The 27643-nt window shown below is 42.4% G+C and overlaps 1 protein-coding gene across 2 annotated transcripts; it reads right to left on the bottom strand.

Moving 5' to 3' along the window:
* Positions 1–27643, bottom strand: ZNF599 (zinc finger protein 599). 2 transcript variants are annotated; one of them, XM_037819507.1, is made up of 4 exons: positions 27565–27643; positions 11503–11629; positions 9355–9450; positions 1–1981 (listed from the first exon to the last, which is right to left on the bottom strand). In XM_037819507.1, the coding sequence occupies exons 1-4, from the start codon at positions 27568–27570 to the stop codon at positions 453–455; spliced, it is 1758 nt and encodes a 585-aa protein (XP_037675435.1). In that variant the 5' UTR covers positions 27571–27643; the 3' UTR covers positions 1–452. The 2 variants fall into 2 exon arrangements, with proteins under 2 accessions (XP_037675435.1, XP_037675434.1); XM_037819506.1 differs by lacking the exon at positions 27565–27643 and adding an exon at positions 15955–16307.

The following is a 27643-nucleotide window of genomic DNA, read 5'->3' as shown; positions in this document are numbered from 1 at the left end:
AGTAAAATACATTTTAGCTCTCATACCCCAAACCCCCTCAAGGCTTGGCAGGGAAGTTTGAAAGAAGCCATGTGTACTTCTTCCAGGAAACCTTTGTCTTCCATGTTTCCTCCTCCTCCACTAAGGGGAGAGTTGTCGCTAAAAGTTTTCCTACATGCATAATAACCACAGGGTATCTCCTGGATGATTCTCAGGTGTAGCATAAAGCTCTAGGCTGGGTCAATTTCTAATATGACTCTTTAGATGACAAGTGACAACCTGTCACAAAAGGCTTTTTCATAGGGATGGCAATTATGTTTCTCCTTAGGATGAATTCTTAGATACTAAGTAAGATATTTATTTTTCTGACCAAAAGATTTTCCTTAATAGTTATTTCAAAAAGTATTTCACCAATATGAGTTCACTCAAGTTGACTGAAATAAACACACTTGCAAAAAGCCTTCCTATATCTTTTAAAGTCCACTGTGTATCTTTCGGTGGTGAGTGAAGGATGAACTGTGGCTAAAGGCCTTTCCACATATACTGCATTCAAAGGGCTTCTCTCCTGTGTGACTTCTCATGTGTTCAGTTAAGGCAAAGTTGTCACAAAAGGCCTTCTCACATTCTTTGCACTCAAAGGGTTTTTCTCCAGTGTGGATCCTATTATGTCGAACAAAATTTGCAAGTTGGGTGAAGGCCTTTCCACATTCTCTGCACACATAGGGCTTCTCTCCTGTGTGAATCCTCATGTGTCGAGTGAAAGAAGAGCTGTAGTAAAAGGCTTTTGCACATTCTTTGCACTTCAAGGGTTTTTCTCCACTGTGGGTCCTATTATGCCGGATAAAAACAGAGTGGTGGGCAAAAGTCTTCCCACATTTGCTGCACTCATAGGGCTTCTCTCCAGTGTGAATCCTCATGTGCTGAATTAAGGAGGAGCTATCACAAAATGCCCTCCCACATTCTTTGCACTCAAAGGGCTTCTCTCCAGTATGGGTCCTACTATGCCGGATAAAAGTGGAGCGGTGAGTAAAGGCCTTTCCACATTCACTGCACTCATAGGGCTTCTCTCCAGTGTGAATTCTCATGTGTTGAGTGAAGGATGAGCTGAGGCAAAACGCTTTCCCACATTCCTTGCAAATAAAGGGTTTTTCTCCTGTGTGGGTCATATTATGCTGGATAAAAGTGGAACGATGGGTAAAGGCCTTTCCACACTCACTGCACTCATAGAGTTTCTTTCCTGTGTGAATCCTCATGTGTTGCGCAAAGGAAGAGCTGTAGGAAAAAGCTTTCCCACATTCTTTGCACAAAAACAGCTTTTCTCTAGTGTGGGTCATATTATGCCGGATAAAAGAAGACCGATGGGTGAAAGCTTTCCCACACTCTTTGCACTCATAGGGCTTCTCTCCAGTATGAACACGCTGGTGCTCTGTGAGGTGAGACCTGCGTTTGAAGGCCTTCCCACACTCGACACACTTGTATGGTGTCTCCCCAGTATGAAATCTCATATGTCGAATGAAGTCTGCCATATAACGAGAGGCTTTCCCACACTCATGGCATTCATAGGGCTTTACTCCAGCATGAATCTGTTGATGCCGAACAAGGGCCCAATTCTTGCTAAACCCTTTTCCGCATTCCTTGCATCTGTAGGGGTGGTTATTCCTTGCATCAGTCATGAGGTCTTTTCCTGGTCCATGGGAGTCATGTTCACGGAGAACATTTCCTGGGGTGATTGGCTCCTGTAAAACCTTTGAACGCAGACTATCATCTCTTCGCAAATCATCATGTTCAGGGCTCAATTTCCCAGGGCATATTTCCTTGGGTGATTCTGTTCCTGGTCTCAAGTTCCCATCCCACATTTCTGATGGCCCTTCCTGATCCCTGGCTCGCCCCAACCTAGAATCTCTGGGTGCTTCATGTGCCAGCCATTTCCAGAAAGAGGCTTCCTCACAGAAGGTTGGTTGAGAAGAAGTAGGCTCTGCAGTTTCATGTTTTGTTTGTTCACCTGAAGGGAATTCAGTACAAAAAAAGGAACCTGTTAGCGATGCCAACATGGAAAAAACAAAATCACTGCTTTGGCTGAAAAATGAGGATGAAAATCGTGCCTCGTACTGGCTGCATTTTCACTTCTCTTAAACCCAGGTTTGTGATTTCTTTCTTTCCTAATTCTTGGGACTCTTGACATCTTTAAAAGGAAATCCAGGAGGAGAAGCTGGGGGCAGAGGACAGAAAGCCTGGAATGGAGAGTCATCTTCCCAGTCTAGAACTGGAAGGGTGAGCAGAGTGCTGACTATAGTCTGTGTAATGAAGGAGCTCTAAGAGAGGATGTCTGTTATCAGTATGTGAGCACAGGGGAGTGTCTGAATGAAGACCAGGTGCACAGACACAAAACAGACATCTAGATGAAGAAAGTTATAAAACAAACCCATTAGAAAAAAATCTATATGAAAAGAGAAATGAATAATATAAAGTTGTTAACTCTCCCTAAATCCATTTATAAATTCAATACAATGCCAAATAAAATTCAAAAAGGGTTTTTCATGAAAATTGGCAAGCTGACCATAGAATTTATAGAAAAGTGCAAAGAGACAAGCATATCTCTGAAGATGAAGAAAAAAGCAGGGAGCCTGGCCCTATGAGGAATTAGGATTATGATGAAATTACATACATCAAGACAGTGTGATGTAGGCATAAATATAAGTTAAACAGTCAAACTCTCAAAGGAAAAAATGGAATAGAGAGCTCATATATGTATATGTGGAGCTTTTGTATATGACAGAAATTGTAGACAAGACCAGTGGGAAAAGGAGGAACTACTCAATAAATGGAGCTAGAAAAACTGGCTTGTCTTTTGGGGAAAACATGAAGTTGTGCATACAATTAACTCCAGATCAATTAAGCCTTAAAAATCAGAAGTCAAACATTAAAAACTTTTAGTGATTATGACAATAAATATCCTTTTGATCTTGTGGAAGAGAAAGATTTCCTAAACAAGACTCTTAGTACTATTACTAGAGCTAGAATTTTTAGATAATAAGTAAAAGGAGAACTTAACAAAATAATGCTCTGTTGTTTTCCAAAATGCTTATACCAATTTATACGTCATCTGTATTGTATGAATATCATATATGATAAAACGATCAATCTTCCAGGAAGAGATAACAATCCTAAATGTGTACATACCAAATAACAGAGTTCAAAATACATGATCGAAAAACTAGAGAAATAGACAAATCCACAATTACAGTTGGGGACTTCAAAACCCCTTTCCCCCACCCTGGTCAGCAACTGACAGAATGACTAGAAAGAAAATCAGGAAAAATACAGAAGGTTTGAACAACATAATCAACCAACAGTAACTACTTGACACATACAGAACACTACACCCAGTAACAGAAGCATTTTTTAAGCACTCATGGAACATTCACCATGATGGATCACAGCCTGGGCCATAAAACAAGCCTCAACAAATTTAAAAGAATTCCATCATTCAGAGTACGTTCTCTGACCATAATGGAATCAAAACAGAAATCATTAACAGAGAAGTAGAAAATTGCTAAACACTTGGAAATTAACATGTTTCTAAATAACACAAGTCAAAGAAATCTCAAAGGAAATTTAAAAAATACATAGAACTGAATGAAAATGAAATTACAAAAATCATTATATATGTGAATGCAGCTAAAGCAGTGCTGAGGGAAATTTATAGACCTAAATGTTTACCTTATAAAAGAGGAAAGATCTCATATCAATAATCTTGTTCCTACATCAAGAAACAAGAAAAAGAAGAAAACATACCCAAAGAAGCCAGAAAGAAGGAAATAATAAAGATAATAGCCATCCATCAAATTTAAAATAGGGAAAAATAAAAAAAAAGCAAAACAAAGACTGATTCTTCAAAAAAAAAAAACAACCAATAAATATATATACTTCTTTTACACAAATGATACATCAAAGAGAATAAAAAGACAAACCAAAAATTGGAAAAATATATTTGCAGCACATATAATTGATAAGAGAATTACATCAAGAATATATAAAGAACTCTGACAAAGAGAGAAGAGCAAACAACTTAACAGAAAAATAGACATAAGATTAAGATCTGACATTTCACAGAAGGTACACATTGGCCAATCAACATATGAAGATGGTCAACCTTCTTGGTAATGAGGGAAATCCAAATTAAGACCATGGTAGGATAACTTTTTATAACCTTTAAAAAAACTAGGAGCTTGACAATCAATATTAAGTGTTGAAGAGGATGTAGATCCATGGAATTGTTCATACAATGCAGGTGAAATGTAAACTGGTATAAATATTTTAGGAAACAACAGAGCATTATTTTGTCAAATTTTCCTTTCACTTACCTTATAATAAAAAAAATTCTAGTCCTAGGAACATTACTAAGAGAAATTCCTACACACGTGCATGAGGATATATGCATATGAATTTTCATGGCAGCACTGTTAGTGAGAACAAAAAAAAATGGAAACAAGTAAATGGCCCTGAAAATGGATGAATACACTGTATTATGTTCATGCAATCACTACACCAGAAAAAATTAATGAACTACAGACACATGCATCATGAATCTTAGTAATACACTATTGAATAAAAAGTAAAAATTCCAGAATATAAACTATGATACACTTTATAATGTTCAAACATGAAGGTAAAACTATACAATATATTGTTTAGGTATACGCACACACACACAAGTATGATGAAGCAATCTTATAATGTAATATAAAGAAATTAGATGAAATGGAAATTCCGTAAAAGTCTCAAATTACCAAAACTGACATAAGAAGAAACAGAATACCTGAATAGTTCTACACTTATCCAAAAAATGTAATTCATAATAACAAATTATCCTAAAGAACAACTAATGAAACAATAAGCCCAAAATTAGGACTTATGAAAATGATTATCTCTATGTGAGGGAGGTGGTACAGGAAAAGGAAAGAAAACACATCCATAGACATTAGGGTGTAGGTTACCTTCTTGTACTTGGGTTGGGTATATGGTTCGTAAGTGTTCATCAGAATCTTTTTAAAAGGGAATGAATAAATAAATACATAAAATAATAGAAGAATTAAAAAGTAAAAATAAAGTAAAATAAGATAAAATACCAGCAGTGACCAATGATGACAATGTGTCATAAATCATGTTTTATGATTTTTCTAAATATATATACCTGAAACAGTTATAAAGCTAGAGAGCTACAGAGTATTTTGGTTAACTTCATGGTGTCTGAAGCAAACACCTCAATCTCAAAAGCCAGCAACACCCCACACTATTTTTTTTAAGGAAACACAAAGATGCATTTATTCATGTCCAAGACATCTAAATTTAATAAGTACAGTAAAGATATCCAGAGAAGGGATGAATTAGAACCTAAAACAACAACAAAAACAGTGGAATATTTGCCCCCTTAAATTGCAAGTTTTAGTTGAGAATCTGCATGCTGGCAAGCCAGGTTCCTCCCTGAGAAACACACTTCACGCTTTGTCCTTCCCCTCCAGCATTTTAACACTCCAATTCCTTAAGTCTCCTTTGTAGGGCTCTTGTGAGGATAAAGTGAAAGAGCACAAACTGCTTACTAAGGTGCCAGGAACTGAGTAATCAAACAATGCATAATAGCCATTGTGTCTACACACGAGTCTGCCAGACATGGGTTAAAGTTGAAGGTGTAAACATGAGTGAGTTCACCCAGAAAAAAGTACATAGAATAAAAAGAAGAAAGGGCTGTGGGATGCTTACTTAAGCCAGTGTTGAAGAGGTGATCAGAGTAAGAAGACCATGAATCAGTCAGGAGAGGGAAAGAGGGAACAAGAGAGCAAAATGCTACAAAAGCTCACGTACAATTATGTGGGAAAAGTTTCTGCCAAGTGCAGAGGGAATACAGCATTGTGGTTAAGAGTGTGGGGTATGGAGCCAGAACGCCTCATTCAATTTCTGCCTCTACCAAGCTAAGAGCCCTTGAATAAATGATTTGACTCTTCTAAGATTCAATTTTATCATCTAAACAACTGAGAGATCTTGATTTTTGCCTCACAAGTAATTATGAGTTACATGAGAAAAAACATATAAAGCACTCAGTACAGTGCATGGCAAAGGGTGAGTGTTCCGTAACTTGTGGGCTACAATCTATTACCAATTGATACTTGTCGCATTTGGCGAGGATGGCAAAAGTGACTTGAGTAAGTACTGTGGTGTTGAGAAACATCGCCACTGTGCCTCAAAAGGTAAACGAGAAGATAGCAACTGTTGATGGAGATGTGGATCAATGGGTGCTCACATACAGCTGCCAGGAATATGAAATGATGCAGTCACTCTAAAAGCTGGGATTTCTATTAAAGGTGATCATATATCCACACTGTGACCACCCCCCAAAATGTGTATTTATATCCACCAAAAAATATGATCAAGAATATTCATAACAGCGTTCTTCATAATATTCCAAAAATGGAGACCAAGCCAAATGTCCATCTGTAGGAAAATGGATATATAAATTACGGTCTGTTCCTACAATGAGATATTGCAAAGGAATGAGCTAATTCCAACTATAAACAACCACATGAATGGATTTTAGAATCATAATAATTATCAAAAGAAGACAAACATGATAATTTTTCCTTAATATCCTTCAAAACTAATCTATGGTGAGAGAGTCTAAACACTGGTTACTCTTGTAGACAGGGATATTGACGAGGAGGCAGGAAGAATCTGCTGAGGTGCTGGAAATAAATATCTTGACTGGAGTCGTGGTTACTCAGATTTATACACCAGTAAAATCTCATGAAGATGAACTTTTAAATTATGTATACTCACTATGTGTTTCACCTCAATACAAAAATGACAGAAAATATAGTAAAGGGGAGACATAGTCCAGTGTAGACGTCTCTTCCAAAAATGAGAAAACTGTTCCAAGGAGCTTGTTTGTTCAGGTGAAAGAGAACTAACATTTAGATGCCGTTGGACAGCCAAGACCATTTTTTATGTCAGAAACGTCATGTGTTTTTTTTTTTTAAGTTGAGTAGAGAGAGGATAAAGATATAGAAGAGGGAAGAGATAAGTGAAGGAACAGGTTTCCTGATGCAGTGGATAGACTCTAACATGGCTTCCCATGATCCCCACCTCCTGGCATTCCCAACCTGTGTGATCCCTTCCGCCTGAGTGCTGGCAGGACCTTGATTTGCTTCTAAAGAATAGAATAAATAGCAGAGATGATGGGATGTGCATGGTTAATTTATATGTGATGACATAAGATTGCTGCATCCACCTTGCTGCAGTTCCTCTCTCTCTTGCTGGACTTGAAGAAACAAGCTGACATGTTTTGACCTGCCTATGACTACAGCCTTGTAAAGGACCCAGCTAAACTATGCCTAGACTCCTGATCCACAGACAATATGGAAGAGTAAGCGTGATGTTCTAAACTGCTCTGTCAGTGGTAAGTTTACATAGTAATAGATAACTAATGTAGCTCAAAAGGCAGGAGAACGTGGGACCTAGACTCTGCTGCAGGAATCAGCCATGGCCAGGGACAAGAGCTCTTCCACAGAGGTGAGAGGGAAACTATAGGGAGAAGTCAGATGTGGATGAGTCTGCAAGGGTTAAGCAGCAAGAAAAAAAGTATGTATCTTTATTTTCAATATGATATAAGTTATATGCTGAGACATCAGCGACTAGGGAAGTGGTGATATTTTGGATTAAGGTGTGAGTGGCTGGGGAAGTAGGTATAAGAGAAAGAGCTGACCAAAGGCACAAGAATATGTGGGGAGACCAGCAGGAATTTGTTAGTTTGATACAAGCAAGAGATGATGATAGTTTGGACTAGGGTGTTAATGTTGGAGCTAATGGAATTGGTGGTCATGGATACAGGAGAGGTGTATAATGTAAAATGGTGAAGATTTGGGGATGGTTAATATAGGGCATGGTGGAGATGGAGATGTTGAGGGGTTGTCTGAGTTTGTTTCTGGCTTTATCATCTTACTGGATGGCCAGGCCATTAACTGAAAATGGGGCGATGGGAGGAATGGGTCCTTTTTTGGTATGGTGACTGTGAGATGCCTTTCAGATATAGTGAAGATGGGAGCTTGGGAAGAGGTGAGAAGGTTTGGGACAGATTCCAAAGGGCTGAGAAGGGTTGGCCAGTCATGTCCACTGACTGGTTGAGTAGAGCCCAAAGGACCACTAAAAGGGAAAGATCATGGCTCTGTGTTGATGCCAATCCACACAATTGATGGCTCCAGTTGTCTGTAACAGTCCAGATGTGTGGCAAAGGCAAATGTCACCTTGAGTTTTACAGGACAGAAGAACAAGACAATAGGGCTAGGGACTGCTTTTGAGTGACTGATTTACACTGATGGATACATGCATGGATGGATGGATGGATATATGATTAGACAGAGAAGAAAGAAAAGTGGGGGGGGGGGGGCGTTACAGAGTATGTTGAAGGTGGTAATCTGCCAAAAAAGGAGGAAATGTCTTCTGAATCCAGAAGGAAATATGAGATATTATCTAACTATTCATTATGTCAAATAATACATGAATATGATTAACAGGTAAATAACTTTTGGTGAGCTACTTACATTAGGCAGTATGCTGGGCAGTTTTATGTAGTATCTGATTACATTCCCAAACAACCCAATGATGTAGAAACTATTAACACTATCATTTTCACCTACGCTAAGTTTAGCAGACTAAATAGACATTCATCATATCCATGGGCTTTTCTCCTTGGGTACAAAGCTAAAGCACATTTCCCAGTCTGGTGCAACTACATGTAGTCTAGTGTCCAGTTCTTGTCAACAGAATGTGAATGGAAGTAACATGTATGTGCAAGTGGATGTGACTACTCCCCTCTTCTCCCATTCCTCTTGACCACCTGGATGATGTCAGGGCAACCTCAAAGCCACATGATGATGACAGAACACACTTGGATCCCTGAATAAATGTGGGTACAGAACTCCCCTGTTGAGCCATATTAGATCATGGCATGACTGAGGAAAAAAAATCTGTTAATCTTTTGATTTTGGAGCTTATCTGCCAAAGCAACTAGCAATAACTCAGCCCAACTTGTATACCAAAGACAAAGCAAGATAATGCAACTATCTCAGGGTCACAAGGCTGATAAGTGGCAAAGCAAGATTTTAAGACCAAACCTAATAAACCGCATTCCAACTCTAGTAAAAGTAAAAAGCATGATGTGGGCAGGAAAACAGAGGGATCACAGTTCAAAGAGCTCCACAACCTCTGAAGACCCCATGGAGGTCATAAAAAGAAACTTCCCATGTAATTTCAGATACAGCAATCCTCAGGTGATCTGCAAGTTGCCTGCCATGACACCCACCTGCTGGACACTCAGCCACCCACCTGGATAGGTGTTTTGGGAGAGAATGCTCTTCACCATCCACAGCTCCTGCCCATATTCCAATAGGTAGATCAGCTCTGGTTTGGGAACAGGATGCCCTGTTCATGGAGGAATAAGAACATGGGTATATAGGAAAAGACGAAAGGTCTAAAATATATATGGGTGTACACCTTTAATATACTACCATGAAAATCTTGGAAGGGAACCCTTCCTTCTGGAAGGTGTTCCCTAATTAATCTAAGTCAGCTGGATTCAAACTCCCTGTGCATCAGAAATACCTGGAGATGCCTGGTTCCAAACACAGAACAAATGAAACCAAATCTCTAGGCCTAAGAACTAAGCATTAGTAATTAATAATTTTCAAAGCACTCCAAGTAATTTTGGTGTACAGGGATAGATGAAAAATACTGGACTAAATCAAGTGACAAGTGGCATCTACTACTTGTCAGTTGACTGAGTGAGGTAGATGACCTAAGCCGCAACCTATTCTGAAGAGAAAGCCTTTATTCCAGGTTGAAAGGAGAGGGTGGAACATGGGAGCCTGCTGCCACAGTTGCTGCTGCAATATCCTGCGGCCCCAGCGAGAGTAATGGCTTGATTACCTGGGTTAATAAGACCAACAGAGAGAACTGGGCTGGTATCCACCAATCTGGGAGTCAGCACGACCTCAGGGCTTCTCATTAGGTGAAGTAGTAAATATTTTTCAGGGTGAAACCAGTTTGAGGTGATCTGCTGTTACATACAGCCAAACACATTTTGCCAAATGTGAGGAATAAAAGAAAAGAGGATTCTGCAGAGAAGTCAATGACTGAGGCACCAGGACCCACAGAAATATTAAACAGAAAATCCTGCATTGCAGGCCAGAAATCCTCTAGTCGCCAATATTCACTGATGTCTACTACATGCCTGTCACTGAGCTCGGTGATGGGGCAGTGGAAAAGGTGACTCGAACCTGGTTTCATCTCTGTGAAGGACTCAAGTGCCCTGCTCCCTCGAGGGCTTTGGTCCTTGAGGTCTTTGCACCTGGAATGCTGTTCCCCTTAACCTCTCCTTTTAACAACTAATCACAATAAAATACACTGTATTGACTGGGTTGATGACTGATCTCCCAGGAAAGACTGTGTAGCTCTAAGGTGGAGGGAGCTCTGTTAGAGGTGGCCACTGGACAAATGGGAAAAGGGAGACCTCAGGCCTTCATTCAATTCCTATTCACATCAATTTCTGGGTAAACTGGCCACTGAAGGTTTAGATGGAAGAACATTTGGGATTTATTAATTTACTATATATAACAAATACTTGTGAGGCACTTACTATGTCCAGAGTTCTGTTCTAAGAGCTTTACATGTTTTAGTTCACTTGCCATTTTAGTTCACTATAAAAATACAACAATAAAATCAAAATAATGGTATTAAGTCCCAACAAGCTCATTCTGCCAGCTCAAGGCTGAGCCTGAGGCTGCTCCCTCCACTGAAAGGGAAATTACCAACAGCTATGCACCCCTCTCCCTGTCTCCCACCAGCTGCTATAGACTTGGCACTAAACCAGGACTTTTTCTTGACCACAATCAGTAGGTGGGAAAGAAAAGGGAAAAATGAACAGCTTTCTCAGGGTGTCCATCAATGCAACTGATGACATGTCTGTGCACCTTCTTAAACCATCTCCCATTACCAGGGAAGGGCTGTGGCCCAAGTCTTGAGAGACCAGAGACAGGTACCAGGGGCCAAAAAAGCCTTTTAACCAAAACTGTGTTGCATAGAAAAACACTGGTAGCACTGACAACAAATACCTTCTTGCTGCCTGCCTGATTCACTCCCTTCTTAGAGAACTCCCCACAGGTCCTGCTAACTGGTGTGGTGGCAACATTTGAACCAACCAAGCTGGGCCAATCACCTTCTCTCTTGTGGGACTCTGGAATGAGGACATCAGACTGAGAACAGCCTTGGCTGGGAACTGGGGTGAGTGTTTTGAGAGGGACTATGTTTCTTACACAATGATCCAACCAAGCAGATCAGACCAGAACACACCTAAGCTATAGGGAGTAGGGAAGGCAGTTTCCTGGGGCCTTCTCAACCAACTTCCACCAACCATGTCTAGAAAGGGTAGAACAAAATAGACTGTTGGTACCCCACATGGGAGAGACGAGGCCTTACCCAGTGAGACCAGGAGTCTACAGGTCTCCAGCATCACCTCCTGGTACAGGGTCTTCTGGGCCAGGTCGAGCTGCCCCCATTCCTCCCCAGTAAAGGTCACGGCCACGTCTTCAAATGATACCAATGCCTGGAAAATCAGAGGCAGTAGGGTGGGCTATGGGGCTTTTGGATGGGATTAGAGCCTATTGTATGGTCACTAGCCAAGGTCCAGAGACCCAAGGCCTGAATCACTGAGCATCTCCCGAGAATCAAGCCATATGTTGGGATCAAGGGGGAGGCAGATGCTGCTTCTGACAGAGTACAAAGATGTGGGAGAGAAAAGCCTCCTATGTGAGAAACCACTGGAGAGTGAAAGACAATAAAGCCATGTGTATTGTGAGGAGCAGCAAGTGAGCACTTCATGAATTACAGGAATGAGGAACTACTCCCCTGGATATTGACAGAAGAGCAGAGCCATCACCTGTCTTGCAGTGCCACCTGCCTGGGGCTTGGCAGGGCCTGGAGGAGCGCCCCCTATTCTCTGAGCTGCACCTGGGACTTGCAGACTCCCAAGGAGATTTCAAAATGAACCACAGCCTTTTCTTTTTCCTTCTGAGCTGCTGCCAGCACATTTTCCTGAGGTGTTTTAGTTTGCTAAAGCTGCCAGAATGCAATATACCAGAAACAGGTTGGCTTTTTCAGTGGGGATTTATTAGATTGCAAATTTACAGTTCTAAGACCATGAAAATGTCCAAATTAAGGCATCAAGAGGTAGATACCTTTTCTGGGGAAAGGCCAATGGCATCCAGTGTTCCTCTGTCACATGGGAAGGTACATGGTGACATCTGCTTGTCCTTCTGGTTTCTGGTTCTGGTTTCAAAAACGGTTTTCTCTCTCTTTCCAAAATGTCTCTAGACATTTTCTTTCAAAGCGTCTCTGAGCTCTCTCTGTTCCGTGTCTTTTATCCTCTCACAGAGGACTCCAGCAAGGGGATTAAGACTCACCTTGAATGAAATGGGTTACATGGAAACAACCTAATCAAAAGGCAGACAATAGGTCTGTCCCCATAAGACAGGATTAAAAGAACATGGCTTTTCTGGAGTACATAACAGACTGAAACCAGCACACTCTGCCCTCTGGACCCCAAAAAGACATGTTCTTTCTGTATGAAAAATACATTCATTCCATCATAATATGACAAAAGTTTAAATCATTTCAGTAATAATAAATATGTACAAAGCCTTATCAAAAAAGCCTTGTCAAAATCAGTTACAGGCATGGTTTGTCCTAAGGCAAAATTCACCTCTGGCTGTGGACCTGTGAAACTCAGAACAAATTATCTGTTTCCAATATACAAAGGAGGGACAGTCATAGGATAAATGTTCCCATTGCCATAGGGAGAAACTGGAAGGAAAACAGAGGTCAAAGGTCCAAAACAGTTCTGAAAACCTGCAGAGCCAACTCCATTCGATTCCAAAGTCTGAGAGTCATTTATAGAATGATGTTTTATTCTTGTGGCTTGAGAAAGTGGCAGTCTAACCTCTCAAGGGTGCTTATGCAGCAGCCCTGCTCTCTCCAAACTTTGGGGAAACCACCAATTTCTCAGCTCTACCCTCTTCAAGCATTGGGGCAGTACCTGGACTCTACCATCTCCAGAGCACATGCTCAACCCCTTCAGAACAGTGGGGTGGTGTCCAGGCTCTCCCCAATCCCCACAGAATGTGCTCCACCTTCTCTGAGGCCTGGAGCAGCAACACTTTTCCTGAACAACAGAGTGGCCAAGCTCTCCTCAACCCCACAGGCATCTGAGAGCCCTGGGGTGGTAACACTCTTCCTGAACAATGAAGTGGAAGGCATACTGTCTGCAAACTCTGGGGCAAACGCATCCTCTCCACGAGCATGGGTGGGTCCGCTCTCCTTGCCTGAGGTTTCTAGGCTCCAGACCTTAGCTTCCACGGTTATGCCTTTGAAGTCATTTTTCCTTCAACCTGTCCCTTTTCTGTTCCTTTTAGTCCAGTCTGGCAGTGGTTCCGTTCATATAGATCTCACAAAAAACTTGTTGGTTTCATATGTGGCACACAGGGGTCCATGGTGTCATAAAATAAAATAAAACCTTCCACAAATCCTTTCTGGATAGCTGCATTTCCAATCCTGACTCCCACTGACAAGGCTGACTGGTTCTTCCAAGTTCAGTTAAATCCTCACATGGGGCACTAGATTCTGGGGTCTCACTTTCTGGAAGCCCAGAATTTTCCAGACCATCAATTTCTGGTTTTCTTGTACCCAAGAGTTCAGTTTTCAGTTTATCCCTTTCCTCTTGCATTTTACTATGACCTGCAAGGAGAAGCCAGGCTGCATTTTCCATATTTAGTTTGGAAATTTCCTCAGCTAGATACCCAAGCTCATCACTTTCAAATTCCACCTTCCATTCAACATCAGGACTCAATTTTTCCAAATTCTCTGTTACTTTAAAACACAGATCACCTTTCCTCCAGTTTGCAGTAACAGATTCATCATTTCTGTCTAAAGACTCATTGGAAGTAACTTTAGCATCCATATTTCTACCAACAGTCTCTTCAAAGCAATCTAGGCCTTTCCTATCAAGCTCCTCACAACTCCTCCAGAATCCTCTTACCCATTTATAAAGCCATTCTAGCATTTTCGGTATTTGGAAGCTCAGCAGCACTCCACTCTTCTGGTACCAAAATCTGTTTCCATTTGCTAAAACTGCCAGAATGCAATATACCAGAAATGTGTTGGCTTTTTCAGTGGGGATTTATTAGATTGCAAATTTACAGTTCTAAGACCATGAAAACATCCAAATTAAGGCATCAAGAGGTAGATACCTTCTCTGAGAAAAGGCCGATGGCATTCAGGTTTCCTCTGTCACATGGGAAGGCACACGGCAATGTCTGCTGGTCCTTCTTCTCCTGAGTTCTGGTTTCAAAAATGGCTTTCTCTCTCTCCAAAATGTCTTTGGATGTTTTTTCTCAAAGCATCTCTGAGCTCTCAGTTTCATCCTCTAATAGAGGACTCCAGCAAGGGGATTAAGATCCACCTTGAATGGGAGGGGTTACATGTCCAAGGAAATAACCTTAACAAAAGGTTTCACCCAACAATAGGTCCGCCCCCACAAGACTGGAATAAAAGGAAATGGATTTTCTAGGGTACATAAAAGACTCAAACCAGCCCATGAGGTATTGTTACTTAAATACTAGGCAACATGAGGGGCTGAACACTACGCAGGCTATGGCATAAGAACACTGGCAACAGTCATTGACTGTATTTGCCCTGGGTGAGGATGGGAGGAGGCTTCCAGTGGGTTTGGGGATTTGCGTTTAATCTAAGCATGATGGGAACCCCAGATGATCAACCATTTGTTGAGCACCTGGTAACAAGCCCAGCACTATTCTAGGTCTAGGAACAGAATAGAGAACAGGAGCTCATGTTCCAAGGATGGAAACAGATTCTTAACAAGGAACTAATAAAATGAGCAAGATAAAGTCAGATGGCTATAAGGCTCTGAAAACAACCAAACAGAGTGAGACGATCACAACGACTGGGGGAGACTTTAGGTGGGGCCTCTCTGAGGAGGGCACACTGCAATGAGGTCAGGGAGCAAGCCACATGGAAGAAAAATGAGTAAGATAAGTCCTGATGGTGTTATGACAAGAGTAAACAGGGTGACATGCTGGAGAGTAACCCAGGGGCATGTTGTTTGTTTACATCCAAGAGATTCCTGCACAACGTCATTATTGAGTATTGTAGTGGATTCGTTCAAAAGCAAATATGTTAAACAGAAACGGGGAGTCACTGCTGTAAGAGGAAAGCCAACTTGTAACAGCACATGCAAAGATAAATCCAGCGACCTACCAGTCTTCCAGCCTATCCAAGGACTTTCTTCCCCTACCAGAGGCGCACCAATTTCAAAAAACACTGTTACCACCTCACCTTTGCCCCTGGGGCTCTCATCCTCTCTCCTAGCTTTTAGCTAGGCAGAAGCTTGAGGCAGGGAGGCCTGAGGGCAGAATCCTGCTGGGATGGGTCCCTAAGATAATTTCAGGACCTGGGTCCATCCCTACAAGAAACAGCACCCAGAGTGATGCTTTCTGGGTTGCACTGAGCATTAAAGGACACGTCACATTGTGTCTTCTCCAGTCCTCTCAATCCGGAGAAAAGAATGTTTGATCTTTCCATTTTAGACAAGAGATAATGGGCGCCAAAGGCACTGAGGGGACACGGTCACGGTAAGAGCCAAAAGCAGGGTCCTCTCCTTACAATTCCTGGCTTGGATTCAGGACTCTGGTCTGGAAGTGATTACCCCTGCCCCGTCTTTCCATGAACTCTACATCCAAGCCCATCAAGGGAGAAAGAAAAAAGAGTCCCGAGACGACAAAATTCCTGTATCATAATGAATGAGACCTGGTCGGCGAGAATCCATGAGGGTATGTGTCTGCGGAACCCTACACTCACCAGCGCCGGCGCCGCCATGGGACCCTGTGGGCGGAGCGGGGCCGTGAAACCGAGCGACAAAAGCCGGTCCAACGAGCTCCGCCGACCTTCACTCCAGCCCTTGGCAGGGTGGCTCGGGCTTCAATCTCAGCCGAGTAAGACACGCACAAAACTCAGGATGCCGCGGGAACCGTGCGCGGCGGTGGAGACCCTGGAGAGAGCCAGGCGCACAAGCCCGTTTCAGGAGAGAAGGTTGATGACAGCTCCTACGAAAGCACGGAGGTGGGTCCCATTGCTCCCACTTTTTTCCGAAAAGCCGAAAAAGCGGTCCTCACTCACTAGTCGAGCACAACCCAGTCTGTTCGACCACTAAAACTGACGCGACCCAAGCTGACGACACCCTACGACGCGACGCCGGAAGTTCCGCTGACGCCGGAAACTGCCCTCTGCGTTTCCTTCATTGGCCCAATACCCACTCCGACTCTAGTGAAACTGCCTTCAGGGTAATGTAGTTTCTGATCTTCATCCGGGTGAACAAATGGAACACTTCCTGTTTTTAGTGAAATCAAGTCTTAATATTCCAAAGACCTGGGCTTGGCTTCGCTTCTACTTAAAGGAGACACACAGATTTCCGTAGCCACTTGGGCAATGCTTCGCCTTCAAAAGTCTCTAACAGTGTCTTGGCTTTCCTTCCTGTGTATCCCTGCCAGAGCACGTCACAACTCTAACCCTTAGGATCTGATTTTTACAATGAAAAATTAAGACAGTCTTTATTCAAGGAAATTTATAAAGTTTCCAAACCACAGACCAAATTAGCATCACCTGGGAATCTGCTAGAGATGCATGTTCTCAGGCCCCACCTCAGCCCTACTGAATAGGGTACTCTGTTGTAGGGCCCAGGACTGTAACAGAGGATTTGATGCTCCAACGAGTTTGAAAACTGGTACTCTTTGAATTCCAGTGAATACAGGAGACAATAAAAATATCTACTGGGGGGGGGGGGTTGTAACTAAAAACTGCTCTGCACTGGAGCTGGAACAGAGTGTTAAATACGTAAGAAGTACTGCTATCATTATTGTTATTTATTTTTGTTATTTTATATTATAATTGGCAATATCATCACAAGGATGTAACAATACCCCTTATCCCCCCTATTATTGTTTCTTAAACAGTTTTATTCACACATTTAGGATTGAACCCATCCTAAGTATACAATCAATGGCTCTTGGTATGTGCCGGTTTGAATGTATTATGTCCCCCAGAAAAAGCCATATTCTTTGATGCAATCTTGTGGGGCAGACATAATAGTGGGGATTAAGTTGGAATGTTTGGATTCGGAGATACGCCCCACCCAACTGTAGATGGTAACTGATGGGATATTTCCACGGAGGTGTGGCCCCGCCCATTCGGGGTGGGCCTTGATCAGTGGAGCCATATAAATGTGCTGACTCAAAGAGACTGAACGGAGTGCAGCTGTGAGTGATGTTTTGAAGAAAAGCAAGCTTGCTAGAGAGGAATGTCCTGGGAGAAAGCCATTTTAAAACCAGAACTTTGGAGCAGACGCCAACCACGTGCCTTCCCAGCTAACCGAGGTTTTCCGGACACCATTAGCCATCCTCCAGTGAAGGTACTTGATTACTGATGTGTTACCTTGGACACTTTATGGCCTTAAGACTGTAACTGTATAGCCAAATAAACCCCCTTTTTATAAAAGCCAGTCCATCTCTGGTGTTTTGCATTCTGCAGCAATAGCAAACTAGAACATGGTATAATCACATAGTTATGCATTCACCACTACAGTTAATATGAGAACATTCTCATTTTTTCTGAAGGAAAAATCCCTTACCCTTTATATTCCCCCTATTATTGACATTTAGTTTCGGTATAGTGCTTTTTTTTACAATTAATGCAAAAATATTACAATGCTACTGTTAACTATAGACCTTACTTCACATTGTCATTTTTCCCATAGACCACCCTGTTATTAGCACTTTCCAATAGTGACATACATTTGTTCTAGTTCATGTAAGAACTTATATTTATACAATTAACCACCATCATTGTCCACTCTAGGTTTTGCTGAATTATACAGTCCCAATTTTTATCCTCTAGCTTTCCTTCTGGTGACATACACAACTCTAGCCTTCATCTTTCAACCATATTCACACTCAGATTTGTTAATTACACTTACAGTTTTGTGCGACATCACAGAGTATTATGCTATCCATTTCTGAATCTTTACAATCAACTTTATTGAACATTCTGTATTCCTTAAGCACCTATTGCCCAATCTCTGCCTTTCTATCTCCTGATAACCTATGCATTCGACTTTAACTCTTGGAGTTTGCTCATTATAGTTAGTTCATATTAGTGAGAACAGATAACATTTGTCCTTTCATTTCTGGCTTATTTTGCTCAACATGATATCCTCAAGGTTCATTCACATCATTCCATGCCTCACGACTTCATTCCTTTCTGAAGCCGCACAATATTCCATCTAATGTATACATGACAGTTCGCCCTTCTGCTCCTCAGTCCCTGGACCCTTGGTCTGCCTCCATCCATTGGCAATTGTGAATAATGCCGCCATATACATTGGTGTGCAAATGTCTACTCATATCCTTCTTTCAGTTCTTCTGAGTATATACCTAGTGGTCTGTTCTCGAGGACTGTTTTGGACAAGAAAATGTAGTGAAAGTGATGATATGCCAATTCCAGGCCTAGGCCTCAAGATTCCTGGCATACTTCCTCTCATTTCCCTGGAATCTTGCCTCCACCATGAGACCAAGACCAGGAAGGATGCTGGAGGATGAGAGACCACATAGAGGAGACCTGAGGCATCCCACCTGCCATCCAGCACCCCCAGAAGTACAGCTGCCTAGCTGACCTACAGCTGAACCCACACACATGAGGAAGCCCTGCAGAGTCTAGAAGAACTTCCCTACTGATCCCAAAGTAAATTGCAGTATCATTAGCTAAACAATTAGTGGTGGTTGTAAACAATACATCAATGCTTAATTGATACAACCTGGGTAACCCAAGGATACAACATTGTATGTTCCTCTGAGACAGGCTAGTAGGTCGACCGAGGCAGAGAGACAGGTGCAGGGCCAGAGGTCTAACAAACATCAAAACTTGCAACAAAGCAGGAAGACTGCTTCACTGCAACAAGAACATCCTGAAAAAAACATGTTGCCCCATTTCCTGGTTAACCTGACCCTGTTCCTTGGCAGCTGTCAAAACAACTGAAGAAAGGAAGTAGGGAGGGGCAGGGTAAAGAGAGGGCAAGTTGGGAATTTCCATACCCAGCTTCAGCTTAAAGCATAGCAACAGGCCAGCATATAAAAACCCAAACACAGATCAACTTGGCATGTTTCTCCTTTGAGCACATCCACACTAACTTCTCCAGCCTGAACTGTACTATTCCAATAAATTTCACCTTTTGTGGCTACTCACTTTCTCATCCTTCAATTCTTTCTTGCAATGAGACCCCAAGCCTGGAGCGGAGCTTGGCTGTGGTGTCAGCAAAGTTCAGGTAACATCTTTTTTTGGCGAGCCATGCAGGAGGACTGCAAGTAAGACAGTGGTCAACCGAATCTGTGCTCATAAGTCATGCCCTTCAACTCTGTTTCCTGTCAGTTCTCTTGCCCATTTCTTTGCATCTTTCTTTTCCTTGCATCTATTCTACTCTGCCTTTCCATTTTCACTGTCCTCTGCATGCCGGCTGGTTAGAATGTTCCTCACTGCATGATGTGATAATCTGTCTTCCCCATGGCTCCCCGTCCTGTCACCCAACTGGGAAAAACTCTCAAGTTCTTTTGTCCTTCTTCCCTGACTACAAGTACTGTTGTCTTTTCCTAAGACTTCTTCACTGTTCCCTCTCCTCCATACCTGTTGCTTGCTGGGTGTGCTTAAAACACTAACTGCCCAAGGAGGGGCAAGATGGCAGCATAGAGAGGAGTGGAATTTAGTCAGTCCCCTGGAAAAACTACTAAACAACAAGGAACAACTAGTAAATAATCTGGAATAACTGCTGGGGGACAACTGTGACTATCCACATGTCATACACAAACCTGGATTGGGAGGAATGCCTGAGATCACAGTGTGGAATCGGTAAGTAAAAGCTGCAGAACCATGCTGAGAGCCCCCCTCCCCCCACAGCAGGCTTTGCTTGCAAAGCCTCACTATGATAGACAGCAACACTCGGAGCAAGTGAATGTAGCTCAGCTGAGCTCCAACTGGGGTTTTGATTAACAAATGTAGACTGCTGAATACAGGCTACAAACCCCCAACAAGCAGAAAGAGGCCTTTAGTGACGACTGACCTTAAAGAAACAGAAGACTCATCTGTACTGTGAGGGGGAACCCAGAAGACCGGGTGTTACCTCTGGCCAATAAGTGAAACTGGGGGGCCATGTACTGGCTCCAAAAGGGGGCTTTCTGTCCCTTTTTTTCTCTCTCAACCTGAGGGGCTCAGAAGTGAGAGCCACACAGCCACTTTCGGTTCCCAGCTCTCTGACCCAGACAGTGGTGGAGATAACAGAGTCAGAGAGACTATTCAAATGCAGATAAAAACTCCCTAGGGGGTGTATCTTCCCTAAAAGTAAGGAGGTGGGGCCCAGCTTTCCCTTCAGAACCAGACCCCAGAGCCTGGGAGAAAACAGCCAAAACAGAAACTAAGGAGGCTACACCTCCTTACACCAGTCAGGAGCAACCGGCTGACATGCACCACCTGCTGCGCAGGTTAGGAAGAGCACAGCAACTGGAAACCTCACAGGAAAATCTGTCATTCCTCTAAGATAAACCCTGAATATAAACCCATTCTGAGACCTGAACACGTTCTGGTCTGGGAAGATCTGACTGGGTAACCAAGGAAACCAGATGTCTAGACAACAGAAACCTACAAACTATACCAGAAAAATGAAGATATAGACCAGTCGAAGGAACTAACTTACACCTCAATCAAGAAACAGTTGAGATATTGTTTCACTTTAATGAAACCTATTAAAGATTTTCAAAGAGATATGCTAAATCAAATCAAAAACCAAATCAATGAGTTCAGGGAAGATATAACAAAAGAGACAAAGGATATAAAGAAAACACGGGGTGAACATAAGGTAGAAATCAAAACTTTGAAAAAACAACTGGCAGAATCTATGGAAATGAAAGGCACAACACAAGAGATGAAAAACACAATGGAGACATACAACAGCAGATTTCAAGAGGCAGAAGAAAACACTCAGGAACTGGAGAACAAGGCACCTGAAATCCTACAAACAAATGAACAGATAGAGAAAAGAATGGAAAAATATAAGCAACATCTCAGGGAACTGAATGACAACATGAAACTCATGAATATACGTGTCATGGGTATCCCAGAAGGAGAAGAGAAGGTAAAGGGGGCAGAAGCAATAATAGAGGAAACAGTCAATGAAAATTTCCCATCTCATATGAAAGACATAAAATTACAGATTCAAGAAGCTTAGTGTACCCCAAACAGAATAGATCTGAATAGATCTATGCCAAGACAATAATCAGATTATCAAATGTCAAAAACAAAGAGAGACTCCTGAAAGCAGCAAGAGAAAAGCGATCCATCACATACAAAGGAAGCTTGATAATATTATGTGTGGATTTCTCAATACAAACCATGGAGGCAAGAAAGAAGAGGTGTGATATATTTAAGATACTGAAAGAGAAAAACCTCCAACCAAGAATCCTATATCCGGCAAAACTGTCCTTCAAATATGAGGGAGAGTTTAAAATATTCTCTGACAAACAGACAATGAGAGAGTTTGTGAACAAGATACCTGCACTACAGGAAATACTAAACGGAGCACTACAGACAGATAGGAAGAGACAGGAGTGAGAGGTTTGGAACACAATTTTGGGTGATGGTAGCATGGCAATATAAGAACACTAAACAAGATGACTGTGAATATGACTGAAAGAGGAAGATTAGGAGCATGTGGGACACCAGAAGGAAAGAGGAAAGATAAAGACTGGGACTGTATAACTCAGTGAAATCTAGAATGCACAACAATTGTGATAAAATGTACAAGTGTGTTTTTACATGATGGAGAACAAATGAATGTCAACATTGCAAGTGTTAAAAATAGGGTGGTATTGGGGAAAAATACAATCAATGCAAACTAGAGACTATAGTTAACAAAAACTTTGTATTATGCTTCCTTTACTTTAACAAAGGCAATATACCAAAGCTAAATGCATATAAGAGGGAGACATAAGGGAGGGGTATGGGACTCTTGGCATTGGTGATGTTGTCTGAACATTCTACTTCAGTTTAACTCTATCTTTCCTTTCATTGCTTTTCAGCTGTCTTTTTTTTTTTCTTTTCTTTTTCTTTTTCTTTTGTCTCTCTACCTTCTTTGACTCTTCCTCCTTCTTTGTGGAAGAAATGGAGATGTCCTTATATAGAAAATGGTGACGGTGATGAATACATAAATATGTAACTATACAGGGAACCATAGATTGTTTACTTAGGACAGAATGTACGGTGGGTGAACAAAACCATCTTTAAAAAAAAACAGGTTGATGAAGAAACCTTGAGGACACTAAATTGAGAGAAATAAGTCAGACACATAAGGACAAATATTGCATAGTCTCACTGATATGAACTAATTATAATACGTAAATACATAGACATTAAATATAAGTTAACCAGGATACAGAATGAGGCTAAAGAATGGGGAGCAGTTGCTTATTATGAGCAGAACGTTCAACTAGGTTGAACCTAAGTGTTTAGAGGTGGACAGAGGTGATGGTAGCACATTATTGTGAGAATACCTAACAGTGCTGAATGGTGTGTGAATGTGGTGGAAAGCAGAAGCTTAGAGTCACATATGTCATCAGAAGGAAAGTTGGAGGTTAAAAGATGGGAATGCATAAAACAGTGAATCTTGTGGTGGACAATGTTGATGATTAACTGTACAAAGATTAGAAATCTCTTTCATGAACTAGAACAAATATATGACACTATAACTAGAAGCTAATAATAGAGGGGTATATAGGGAAAAACATACCTATTGCAAACTATGTACTACAGTTAGCAGTATTTTAACATTCTTTCATCAACAGTAACAAATGTACTATACCAATACTATGAGTCAATAATGGGGAGGAGGGTAGGGATGGGGGGGGACTGAGTTTTCTTTTTTGTCTTTCTTTCTTTTCTGGAGTAATGAAAATGTTCTAAGAATTGGAAAAAAATTAATTGTGGTGATAGATACACACCTCTATGATGGTATTGTGGGCAACTGACTGCGTACTTTGGATCTTTGGATAATTGCATGGTATGTGAACAATCTCAATAAAATAAAAAAAAAAAAAACTGACTGCCTGAATTTCATGCAAACTAGTGGAGGGAGATTCTCCTGAGGACTTTCCCTACTGGCTGGTTAAGAGAACTTCCTCCTTGGCCTTGCCCCCACTGATCTCTAGTCAGTCCCTGATGACATCCTCCAAGGACTCCTCTTACATCTTCTTCATGAATGGCCACTAGGACACAGTTGGTGGTTTCCCTTGACCACCCTTGACTTAGTTGTCCTTCTCCTTCCCAGATGAGCCATGGATCTTAGCCACACAGGCCCTTAGCCTTATGGGTCCTATGTTTGTAGTGGCTCCTAGAGGTGGTTTTCACTAACAGTTATGGCAGGACTATTTTGGTTGGAGAAAAGAGCAGAGGTTTGGCTTAGCAGCTTCAGGGTATGTCTGGAAACCCCACCTCTTAAGTCCTTGGCTCAGCAGGCTGTGGGGTGTGTCCGGACCATCTGCCTCCTGAGTCTCAAGGTTTCTTTCCCTTGGGGATGCCCGAGGTCAAAAAGGTGTATGGGTTGAATATGTTTACTGAAGCAGTGCCGAACACTGGGCCCCAGTAAGTAATGAGTATTCATTCCTATATCTCTCTTCTCTTCTTCCAGAACTTGGTAGTGGATTCAGCATCCCAATTGACAGCCCTCTGGGATGCCTATTGGGAAACTGAAATGACCTGCCAACCACCAAGTTGAAGAGGAAAAAGCTTATCTTTCTTTGTAATAGAACTTAGCCCCAATATAAAGTAAAGTATGGAGAATAACAAATTCCAAATGGCACTCTTGGATTTAATGCTCTCCTCCAGTTATATCTCTTGCAAGAGGGAAGGAAAATGAGCTGAAATACCTTATGTCCAATGCTTTATGCCCTTTATCAAGACAAGTCCATGAGGGGGACATGTAAACTTTGTTATGTGAAAGGGGAGATTAGTGGAGGCTTCAGAAAAGTATACCCAGGTAGACCCAAACTCTGAGGAAGGAAAAGTTATGCTAAAAACCTTCTTTATAAGCCAGGGAGCTCCAGACATAAGGGGAAAATTGCATAAAGTGATCTCTGGGCCTCAAGCACCTATAAATGACCTTATGAACACTGCCTTTTCTGTCTTTAACAACCGGGACAGGACTGCAGAGGAGGAGAGGGCAAGAAGAAAGCAGAATAAGGTAAGGCACATAGTTCTAGTAGTAAACTATAAGCAGTCACCTAAGGGCCACTGCAGGCTGAAACCCCCAGAACCAGTTATTGGAGAGTTGGGATGCTGGAGACAAGAATGTCCCTATGGATGGAAGGAGCCTCCAGGGTCCTGCCCCAAAAGCAGGAAGGCTGGACACTAGGTCCAGGAGTGCATTGAACCCCGAAGGGGGAGCGGGGCCCCTCTGATGGCCCTGCTGAGCACCCCTGATTGGGACTGAAGGATCCCAGGGCTGGCTGCTCCCTGGTCCTCACCAAAGAACATCAATTTCAATGACCCCGGGTGACCCTCGACATGGCAGGTAAGACTGTTAATTTTTTAATTGACATGGGAGACACATATTCAGTTCTAACCTCTCACTCCGACTCTCTCCCTGAAAACCTGTCCTATATTAGGGGTAAATGGGAAACCTCAAGCTCAAGGCCTCACCCCACCTCTCCACTGTCTAACTGGCAGTGCTCTTCCCAGTCATCAATTTATAGTAATATCAAAGTGTCCTACTACCCCGCTTGATGGTTTATCAAAGAAAGGAAAATTTTCCTGCCTGGTGAGGTCCAATGGAAAGTTCTCCAGGGACTCCACCAATCTATCCACCTTAGCAGAAATAATTCTTGAAGGCAAAATTTGGCCAAAGCCATGAAAATTATCACTCAGGGTTGTATCTTGTGTGCCATTAATAACCCGAATTCTGGCAACCTTGCCCAGCCTCCAATCTTGAAACCCCCAGTTCAGTGGCAGAGAACCTACCCAGGGGAAAACTGTCAGGTTGATTTTACCCATATTTCACCTTGCCAAGGGTTCAAATATCTGCTAGTGTTTGTAAATACGTTTACTGGGTGTATAGAAGCCTTTCCAACTCATAGGGAAGCCAGTAATGTAGTTTCTAAGCTGCTTCTCAAGAAATCATCCCCAGAATTGGGCTGCCTGTTTCCATTCAAGGCGACAGTGGGCCGGCCTTCATTAGTAAAGTAACTCAAGGGGTAGCAATGGCTCTTGGCACAAAGTACCACCTCCACTGTGCCTGAAGGCCACGATCCTCAGAGGAAGTTGAGAGGACCAGTCAGAACTTAAAGCAGACTTCAGCTAAGCTACGCCAAGAAATCCACATGCCTTGGGTACCCAATCTTTCCTTGGTTCTCCTTAGAACATGTCTAGCACCAGAGAAGCCCCTCCAGCTGAGCCTCTTCAAAAAGATGAAGTATAGAAGACCATTTTTAACCCAGGATTTAGTGTTAGACCCAGAAATCCATGGAATGGCCAAGTACTTCACCTCCCCTGGAGTCACACAGAAGCTAATAGGGGATCTTGGGGCCGAATTTCTTCCTGCCCCAGAGCCAGATTGGCCCCTATTCAAAGCAAAGCCCAGAGACTTTGTCTTAATCAAAACCTGGCAAGAAAACAGGCTGGCTCCCAACTTGGACCCAGTGGAAGGGACCTTACTCTGTAATTCCCACATCAGACAAGGTCAGCAGGATTCCTAGTTGGGTTCATTTATCTAGAGTTAAACTTCCCTGCCAGGAGCCAGTGAACTCATCACAGCAAGGTGAAAGTTACAAGTGCCAGACTTTAGACAGAATGAAGTTTCTATTTAAGAAACAAAGCTAAGTATAATGCTTTTCTTCTTCTCTTTAGCACTCCTTACTGCCTCAGCCCAAAATGAGTATCCCCTAAAGGGCCTATTAAAACTATACTGCCCATCGCCTCAACTTATCACACTATTGGCTATGTTCCAAACATTGTATTTCCACAGTGGCCTGGCCGGCCATTATTACCTACTGGGGAACCACAGTGGTCTTCCCCAAGCTTCATCTCAACCTAATGGAGATCTGAGCTCTTGATAAAAGCAAGCTGGAATCCCCATTGGTTGATTTTCCCCACATTCTGCCTGCACTCCAATCAGCATTGGAACAGTCAAAAGGGGCCCCCCTTTCCCCCCATTTAGGGTCCCTTATTCTCATCAGTCTCTTTGACTCCATTTACTGAGTTTCTTATATGCACAGGAAGAAAAAGACCTGCAAAAGCTTTTGGCAAACTCCCCACTTCTGTACGTGCTGTTATAATCTCTTTTCCTCCAAACTGTGAGTCTCGCACCCTCCCCCTAAAGACTATATTTGACCAGGCTTGCCGTCCCTGGCCTGTAAGTAGGAAGGAGACTGGGGGCTTCAGACACCCAGGGAACAGCAGGAGCGGAGTAAGCCCACTTATAACAAGAACTATTATTTCAAATCCAAACTTTTGCAACCATATCTCTGTTTCCACTTTCCCAAGCTAACTGCACTGACAGCAACCCAGTTCTCCTTCAGCTATCTAACCTTCAGCATCACCCTAATCCCAAACATGGGATTTTCTTTCTCCGTGTAAACGGTACCTACCTCACTCTCCCAGTTGGAGGGCATGATTCTCTCTCACCTATGCTACCCTGAACTATCATACTTTCCAGATACTGGTTCAGTCCCACTCCCTACCTTCTCTCTGTTCTGTCCCTGGTCCACCTCTTCATCAGAACTGCACTCTCGGTGGGATTAAGGATGGGGGAATTGTAGCCAGCCATCAATTCCACCACAATCCATCCCTAGATTCTCACAGCATCGAGTCCACTGCCTGAGCTCTGGGCCTTCTCTGCACCCAGGTGGAGTCCTTAGCTGCTGTAGTGATGCAAAATAGATGAGACCTGGATGTGTGTACTGCAGTCCAAGGGTAGCACTTGCATATACCTACAATAACAGTGTTGCTTCCTTGTAAACCATTCAAACAAACCCAAGAAAATATCAGAGATCTCTGGGAGGAATCTCGAGTTAAAATAGTGCAGGAAGCAAGTGAACCCTTTTCCACTTGCCAAATCTAACCAATTGAGTCCTCCATTTACTAGGGCCCTTAATCTCTGTTCTCCTTTTCCTCCTATTTGGCCCAAGCATGTTTAACCTCTTGGTCAAGTTCATTTCTGACAGGCTGCAAGTGTTCCATACTAAGCTAATGCTCACCTGCAAGTACCAGACTGTTCCAGGTCACAACCAGCCTATCCCAGCCTTGGTTAAGGTAGAAAGAGAGTTTTACCCTAGCTGGCAGGGACTACCACCTCTGGTAAGCTGGAAGCAGCTATGGAAGACATACCTTCATCTCTCAGCAACCCTTAAGATTAAGGATGTACAACTCCTTTAGGGGGGATTTGAGGCAGGCTAGGTAGGTCAAG

Source organism: Choloepus didactylus, chromosome 27 (genome assembly GCF_015220235.1).
Source record: "Choloepus didactylus isolate mChoDid1 chromosome 27, mChoDid1.pri, whole genome shotgun sequence".
NCBI lineage: Eukaryota > Metazoa > Chordata > Mammalia > Pilosa > Megalonychidae > Choloepus > Choloepus didactylus.
The sequence above is the reverse complement of the archived record's forward strand: the minus strand, read 5'-3'. Positions and strand labels throughout refer to the sequence as shown.